The sequence below is a fragment of the Camelus dromedarius genome, chromosome 10 (assembly GCF_036321535.1).
Source record: "Camelus dromedarius isolate mCamDro1 chromosome 10, mCamDro1.pat, whole genome shotgun sequence".
In the NCBI taxonomy this organism is placed as follows: domain Eukaryota; kingdom Metazoa; phylum Chordata; class Mammalia; order Artiodactyla; family Camelidae; genus Camelus; species Camelus dromedarius.
The window spans coordinates 78,787,652-78,796,347 of record NC_087445.1 but is presented as its reverse complement, the minus strand read 5'-3'; the positions used below and the strand labels follow the sequence as shown (position 1 = coordinate 78,796,347).

Sequence of the window (8,696 nt, the reverse complement as noted above, 5' to 3'; positions counted from 1 at the left end):
ATAGACAATCCAACGAAAAACGAGCAAAAGATCTGAAGAGACCCTCTGCCAGGGAAGATAAAGACTGACTGTGAAAGTGTTGGGTTTCTCATACATGGAAAGGCCCCACATAGGAGGGGAATCGCTGGACAGGAAGGTCACACAGCTGCTATGCCACCAACCAGGAGACCCGGCCGCCAGCCACAAGAGCAGGACAAGCAGGCAGGGGCAGCTTGCAGGGACAGGAAGGGAGACTGATGCGGGGCAGGCCTGCGAGGAGAGGGCTGAGAGAGAACCCACCGGCGGCAGACGTTACGGGGGGCGAGTTAGGAGGCGCGGAAAGAAACCTGGGGTAAGTGGCCTTTGCTCTCCTGGCTGTGTGAGGGAGGCTGGGGAAACAGGTACCCAACTGCACACTTTACACAGTACAGTTGTGCATCAATGAAGCTGGTAAAATAAAACAGTAAAGTTTCTTCACACAAATAACGAGTACACAGTTTAATCAGCTCTTTCTGGCGAGAAAAACCAGCACCAGAGCCAACACCGCTGGATGCCACGAGGCTGTGCACTGCCTAAGGACATGGGGTTGGTGCTGCCCCAAACACGGCCACATCCCCCAAGGAGCCACATGGGACCGGGCACCTCCTGCCCATCCTCACCCGATCCCCCCAGGGCTTCGCGCTCACAGCCGCTCCTGCTCCCAACGCTGGGACCTCGGCTGCGAGCTGCAGCCCCGGTTTCTGAGCGGGGAGGGTCCCCGGGCTGAGAAGCCATGAGGAAGGACCGGCCACTGCTCCATCCTTCCGTCGAACAGGTCTTTGCGGGGCTCAGAGCTGAGGGTGGGTGCGCTCCCCCTCCAGCCTCACACCCTGGGGTGCCGCGCAGACACGCACCATCCATAACAGCGCTTTCAGACTCCTCTCTTGGGGCCCAGTCGGCCTCTTATTTCCTTATCAGCCGGATGGGTCTGTGCTGGAGTTCCCACTTGCGGCCTTGCTAACCGTAAAGGTGGACCCAGCTCTGCAGGCCACGCCCTGTCTGGGTCCTGGGAGCCCATTTCTCTTGCCTGGGGGCAGCACAGGGTCTCATGTGGAGCAGCCCCACGACCCTCCCACCCCCAGCACCGCACTGGCCTATGGGTCCCCGACGACTCCCACTTTAAGTTCTTCAGACTTGCCTAGTGCTTCCTGTGACCTAACAGCCACACTGACACGTGGCTGAGGCCTGTTCCCAGAGAAACTGGCGAGTCCTCTGACCTCGGCCCGAAACCCCGTTTTCCAGGCAAACTAATCTGTCCTATGAAACTAACCACCGGCGGGTACCTTAGATTACAGCCTGGAAACCACGGTGCAGCCAACCCTTCCCCCTTCTTTTCCTTCCGAGGAGGCTGCTGCGGTGACAGCAGCGGTCACACCTGTACCGCCAAGTGTGGGGTGTGCCCTGGGGCCCTTGGTCCCCAGCACAGAGCTGGGAGTCAGTGACGCGGTCACAGCCCGGACACACCTCTGAAAACGCAGACCCGCCCAAGGGCCGGGTGTCAGGAAACTACCCCCTGATTCACACCCAGTAACCGGCCCGCACACAGAGTAAGCACAGAACCGGCTGGGTCACCGCACCGCTGCCGGCGCAGCGGAAAGAGGGCAGATCCACGGCCAGGCGCCAGGGTCCCGCCTCGAGGAGGAGGAGCCACGGCCGTCGCCCCGCGCGCCCTCGCCTCCCCCCCCCCCGCCGCCGTCACCCCGCAGCACGCTCGCCCTCCTACTCACAACCGTCACCCCGCGCGCCCTCCCCCCCCCACGGCCGTCGCCCCGCGCGCCCAGCCCCCTCCTCACGGCCTCGCCCTGCCCTCCCCCACAATGGCCGTCACCCCGCGCGCCCTCCCCCCACCACAGCCGTCGCCCCGCCCAGCCCCCTCCTCACGGCCTCGCCCCGCGCGCCCTCCCCCCGCCACGGCCGTCGCCCCGCGCGCCAGGCCGCCAGGCCCTCCCCCACCGCCGTCGCCCCGCACGCTCGCCCCCCTACTCACAACCGTCACCCCGCGTGCCCTCCCCCCCCCACGGCCGTCGCCCCGCGCGCCCAGCCCCCTCCTCACGGCCTCGCCCTGCCCTCCCCCACAATGGCCGTCACCCCGCGCGCCCTCCCCCCACCACAACCTTCGCCCCGCGCGCCCCCTCGCCAGGCCCGAACACGGAGGCCACACTCACGTTGTCTCGGATGTTGATGTCGGACCCCTTGGACAGCAGCAGCTTCACGAGGTCAACGTGCTTATACTCCGTGGCCCAAATCATGGGCGTCCAGCCACCATCGTCCTAATTCCAAAAGAAAGAAACAGAAATGCGGCACAGCTCCCAGAGACGCGTGGCCTGAGAACAGCACGCTCAGACCCCGCAAGGCGGCCCCGGGCGGGAGCGGGGCGGGGAGCGCAGGCAGAGTCTGCTGGGCAGCCCGGGACCGCCGAGCACACCTGACATCGGAATCTCCTAGGTAAAGGGCCAGGGTGACACAGAGCAGACCCGACTCGCAGCGTCCGCGTCTGGGTGGCAGGAAGCTCTGCCTGTCCTGCGGGTCCCAGGGACGGACGCCAAGCACGAAGCAAGAACAGCAGCCAAGGACTGCGGACAGACGGACACCAGAGCCCAGAGACTAACGGAGGCCATGAAGAGCTCCCGCCCCTCCGGTTAGAGCAGGAGCAGAAGCCCCCCAGCAGACCCCACTTGCAGGCTGGGTCATGGTTCCAACGAGCTCCTTGTTTCAACCAGGAGGCGGCAACTCGGGAAATGGGAACCACATGGCCAATTCTTGTTCTGGTGACCAAAGGCTCAATCCTCCAAACATCCTAACACGACTTCCTGACGTTCTGATCACACTTCCCCGGGGGACACACGCCTCTGCAACTAAAGCGAGCTCACTCTGGGCCTCCCAGGGGCACTGGGGACACGGCAGAGATGGCACAAGTCTGCCCCTGGGGCCAGCCCGGCCGTAGCGAGTCACTAAGTCTGACCAGATGGGAGATGAAAGATGAAACAGGAGGGGGTCAGGCCCATGGAGCCCACAAACCACACCATAGGGAGCTGTGTTTCTGTCCACCTGGGAGGGTCTCACAGACAGGGTGAGGGGCCTAGGAGCTGGGGAGGCAGATGGGCCGCTGTGACAATGGAGTCATCTCAGAGCTCTGGTTCCTAAGTATGGAGGGTCCCGGAGAGCTGGTGGGGGGGGGGGGGGCAAAGAGGGGATGGTGGAGGGGTCCCGCTGAGGGCGTCCTGGAAGCCCCTGGGTTTGCTCTCCCAGCTGCTCACTCAGCAGGCACTTACAGGCCCTGCCCCACACCAGGCTCCGAGGCCACACCAAGCCCACCCTGGGGTCCAGCAGTGGTGGAGACACAGGCAGACGAGAGGCAGGTCCTGGGGAGAGGTGCACTATCAGCTGATGGCTGCGACCAGGAAGGAAGACTGGGGGCTGGGAGGGTGTCCTGCTGGAGGGAGCAGCATCTGAACACAGGCCTCAGGGACACCAGGTGGCCCAGGCAGACACCAGCAGCACAGAGTCTGAGTATGTGAGTCTGCGGAGCAGCCAGTGGGCAGGCCAAGGGGGGGGGGGGGGGGGGACAAGGCCAGGCCTCCCAGGACCTCACCGGGGAGGCCGTGGAGGATGGCCGAGGCCAGGACTGCCGCCAAGGGAGCCCTGTGGCCAGACCGTCTTGTGAGTGCCGCAGGGGAAGGCGAGGCTTTACCTGACAGTTGACGTCCATCTGTCCATTTGAAAGCAGATACTGCACCACCTCATAATGGCCTTTCTTGGCAGCCAGGTGCAGGCAGGTGGAGCCCTCTGCGTCCTGCAACACAAACGCCATTTAGGACCAGAGAAACCCCGTGGGGCTGGGGCAGCTGGTCCTGCAGCCTGACCCCTCTTGACAGCTGACCGCCTCCAGCCGCTCCCGGGGACAGGGGGCCCGTCTCCTTCGGCTTTCAGCTCCATCTCTTCAAGGACATTCGATGCACCACAGTAGCCGAACCATCTCAAAACAAATCCAAGCCCATTTCAGTGTGCAGTCAGACCCAGGGAATCCAACCACTGTTACACTGACACCTCTTTTGACACTTTTGCTACAAATGTAGGTGGTCCTAAATGATGGTTTTATGTTTTTAAATTGTCCACAGGTAACTTATCATATACCCTTCTGCATTCATGTTTAGTTCAACATTCTGACTTTGAGATTCGCCTTTGTACAGGGCAGGTAGCACATTATGTCAATGCTGAAAAACCGGTCAGGTTTTGCACATTCCTGGTTGAGGCTGTGGTTTCTGGCTGTTTTGTTCCCATTTCCCTGATTCCTCGGGCGAGAGCTGCCACGGCACCCGACACCAACATGGCCTTTATGGATTCAGCGGCCAGAGGATGGGTATGTCTGGGCGTCTGAAAGACCGGGCGCCTTCCCTGCACCCCTCGGTCACACACACGCCCTCTCCTGGGAGCTGCCTGGTCTCCCTCCTCATCAAAGGCAGCCTGATGCTCTATGGCTGCAAAACCCTCTCAGGTGGCAGCCTGCCTTCCCTGTGCCTCGTGACACCTTTCGCTGATCAGAAATCCTGAGTTCTGTTGCACCTGATCATATCCGTCATTTCTGTACTTTCTGTGTCTCACTGAAGAAATCTTTCCCAATGCGGAATCACAAAAATAACCTCTGGTCTTAACTTCTGCAGGTTAGGTAGTTTCGTCTTTGGTGTTGGCATCAACAGCGGGTTGGGGGCGGCAGCCTGTGTGCGTCCAGCAGGGGTCTGCAGAGGCTCTGGGATCTGTAGGTTATTTTTCACCAAATTTGGGAAATTTATGACCACCTTCCCTTCAATGTATTTTTCCCCACTGGTTTTCTCTCTGTTCTGGGACTCCAGCTACACGTCAAACAGCTTGACGATCTACAGCCTGGTTTTCACACAGAGGAACTTCTGACTGGGCTCCAATTTCAAGGGCCCTTCCCTGCTGCACTCAGTCTGCTGGTAAGGGCGTGGGCAGCCTGCCCACGTCAGCATTTGCTCCCCAAACCACCACTGCTCCAGTCCCTTGAGCTGCTGGCGCCAGCTGCTTCTGTGAGGCCCGCACACTGCCCTTGTGCCCTCGGTGGTGCTCTGCTTGTCGGGCACTGACTCCCGTGACGAAGCTTGGAAACTGTCTGCTGGAGAGACTTGGGCAGAGCTTGCCCACCCACCACGACAGGGGATTAATAAGTTATCCATATTTACAGAAAAACTAAAAGTTTCCAGATCTCAAAATTCACCCAGAACAAAGGCCAAATACAAGCTTGAAAAAAATATTCACATGTAAATAACTGTACACGAAAACATGTTCACTTGAGAGAAGCAAATTAAAAGAGTACTAAAAAAAAAAAGGAACGAATAACCACTTTTGCATATCAAATTGTTAATATCTAAAAAAAAACACTAATAGTTGGCACTGGTAAAACTGCAGGGAAATTAGTGCTCAGACACTCCTAGATGCAATTCAGAAACAGGTATCAAAGCCTTAAAAATGAGAATGTATTCTGAATGAGCAATTCCACGTCCAGAAATCTGACTTAAAGAAACCAAACGTGTGGGGAGCGTGTAGCTCAGGGGCAGAGCAGATGCTTACTTAGCATACACAAGGTCCTGGGTTCAAGCCCCAGTGCATCCTCTGAAAATAAGTAAGTAAACCTAATTACCCCCCCAAAATTAAATAAATAAAAGTTTTAAAAATAGGAAGTAAAAAAGAACTTAAAAAGAAAAACAAGAAACACGTGCAAAGATTTAGCTATGAAAATGTCTATTAAATAACTAGAATAAAAATTGAAAATGACAAATACTAAATAAGCAAATCTGTAAAGATTAAAAATTATATCAAGAAAAAATAACGTAGCCACTTGAAACAATGCTGTAGAATAATACTTATTAACAAAAAATAGAATTTAATTTGATGGGAAAAAGGAGTTAATAAATTAGTATAAACAGTGTGGTCACTTTCTCATTGGAAAAAATGTGTATTACAGTGAGACTACGAGACTTCCTTCCCATTCTTGCTGTGGTGGAACTACATACACACGCCTGCACCAGACATAAACCTCGCCACTCTGACCACTATCAAGGGCACTGACCACCCACGCAGCGCTGGGGCACCACCGCTCTTTTCGCTCGGCACTTCCACCCCCAAGCAGAGGCTGGTGCCCAGGAGGCAAGGATCCACTACTCTGGATCTGCAGACCGGCCTGTTCCGGGCCCTCACACGAGTGCAGCCACCAGTACCTGCCCTCCTGTGTCCGGCTTCTTCACCTGGTGCGACGCTGTCAAGGTTACCCACGCTGCGGCCTGCACCAGAACGCCCCTCCTTCCTGACGCGAGGCTGAGCAATCCTCCACTGTGGGGACGGCCCCGCCTGGCCTGTCCACCGTCCACCGGAGGACACCCCGTGGTCCCTGTGAGCGACGCTGCAACAAGAGGGCACTCCTGCCCGTGTCCTTGCTTCCCGTTTCTTTGGAACTGCCAGATCGTATAGTGACCCACAGCTCAACTTTCTGAGGAACCAGCAAACTGCCTCCCAGTCACCGCATCGCTCTACGCTCCCCCAGCACCGTTAGAGAATTTCAATTTCTCCACACCTCCAACGCTTCTCTTCTGATTTTCACTAACAGCTGTCCTCAGGGCATGAGGTGGTGCCTCACAATGCCACGGAGCATCTTTTCCTGTGTGAGCTGACCATTCATTCATACACGTTCTCTGGAGAAATGTCTACCCAAACTCTGCCTGTTTTTGAGCTGGGCTGGATTTTGCTGCTGAGTGGTAGGAGGCGTTCATATACTCGGGAGAGTAACCCCTCTCAGACACAGAATTTACGAACATTCCTCCCCTGCTGTGGGCTGTTCCTTCACTCTCTGGACTAGTGTCCTTCGATGCACAAAAGTTTTTAATTTTGATGAAGTTTAATCTTATCTATTTTTTTCTTTTACTGTTTCTTTGTTCTTGGTTGTCATAACTAAGAAATCACTGCCAAATCCAATGTCACAAAGATTCTCCTGTTTTCTTCTAAGAGTCGTACGGGTTTAGCTCTTAAGTTTCAGTTTCTGATCACTGTGAGTTAATTCTGAACACACTGTAGGGCAGGGGCCCAACTTCACTCTTCTGTGTGTGGACACCCTGTTTCCTCAGCACCACTTGCTGAAAAGACCGATCTCTCCTCCTAACGGACGATCTAGCCCCTTGGCAAAAATCCCATGATCGCACGTGTGCGGGTTTATTTCTGGCTGTCTATTCTCTGCACCGGGACCACACTGCTTTGGTCACTGTGACTTAGTCATAAGTTCTGAAGTCAGAAGGGTGAGGCCTCCAGCTCTGTTCTCTTGCAGGACTGCGTTGGCTGTTTAGGGCCCCGTGAGAGTCGCTATGAGTCTCAGGCTGTGGAACGGCGCTGGCATTCGGAGGGGGACTGCACTGAAGTGCAGGTCACTCTGGGTGGTGACGACACGACCAGCATCCCCGGTGCAGGCCCCCAGGCGCAGAGGCTGACTGCGGCACACCTTATGTAGTAAGGGGCCTGAGCACCGGCAGGTCCTGGGACCAGTGCTCCGCCGACACCAGGGCATGAACGCACAGTCTCCCTTCAATCTGTGAACACAGGATACGCTTCCATTTATTTGTATCTCCAATTTCTTTCAGCAACGTTTTAGTGCACAAATCTTTTGCCTTCTTGGTCAAATTTATTCCTAAGTGTTTTATTCTTTTTGATGCTATTGTAAACGGAACTGTTTTCTTAGTTTCCTTTTTTGATAGCTGATTGCAAGTGCACAGAAACACAACTGGTCTTTCTGTACTGATTTCGTGCCTTACAACTTCCCCTATTAGTTCTAACGATCTTCTGTGTGGATTCTTTATGGTTTTCCACACACAGGAGCACGTCACCTGTGAGCAGAGCCCCCTCCATGTCCCCCTGCCCGTCTGAGTGCCTTCTCCTACTTCTCTTCTCTGCCCACCTGCTCGGGCCGAAGGCAGAAGACGGCGGGTGAGCCACCAGGCAAGGGGGGACGCGCCTCTGCACGCCCCCACCAGCTGCAGCCCGCCGTCAGGTCCAGTGCTCACCAGCATCTCCTGCGAACAGACCGGCAACCAGGCAGGGTGAACCAGCCACTTCCAGACACCCTGCAGTGTCTGTCTGACGGCTACCGAGCCCTGCTCCTCCTAGTGAGAAACCCCGACCCCAGACAGTGCCTCTGGCCCACGAGTACCTTAGGGTCCGCGAGGGCACCGGCCTTGATGAGGTACTTCACCGCGTCTAAGTGGTTGTTCTCGGCCGCCTCCATCAGCGGGGTCCTCTGGTCCTCCGAGCAGGTGTCGATATTGGCGCCCGCCTGGTGAGACAAGGGACAGCTCAGGTGTGACAGCTGCTGCTTGGTGAGGAGACGCCCCCCCGGGCTCAGACCCCTAAATCAGAAGTCTCAGGAGCTACGTTACGCTCTTCCTGCAGACCGTGGCTGAGCCGCCCAAACCTGAATTCAGAGACAGGATCACTACCACCGTCAGACCTTTAGTTCAAAGAAAGCCTTTCATTTCTAAGTTAATCTGGCAAAAAGTGTTTACAGCACATCAGCGACAACACTTTCAGAAATAAGAAAGGTGAGACCCGCTATGGCAGGCAGAGAAGTGGCGCAGAGGGGCCTCAGCAAGGCTGGGCTGGGCGGCAGGCGGAGACCCGGCCTG

At 56.4% G+C, this 8,696-nt stretch overlaps 1 protein-coding gene across 14 annotated transcripts in view; it reads right to left on the bottom strand.

Moving 5' to 3' along the window:
- Nucleotides 1-2,183: 2,183 nt before the first annotated feature.
- Nucleotides 2,184-8,696, bottom strand: part of EHMT1 (euchromatic histone lysine methyltransferase 1) — a gene marked incomplete at its 3' end in the record, with an annotated part of 95,625 nt that continues 89,112 nt past the window's right edge. For all 14 annotated transcript variants that reach the window (XM_064490839.1, XM_064490841.1, XM_064490847.1 and 11 more), the window contains 3 exon segments: nucleotides 2,184-2,288; nucleotides 3,710-3,811; nucleotides 8,225-8,347. In XM_064490839.1, coding sequence (XP_064346909.1) covers nucleotides 2,184-2,288; nucleotides 3,710-3,811; nucleotides 8,225-8,347 — 330 coding nt within the window.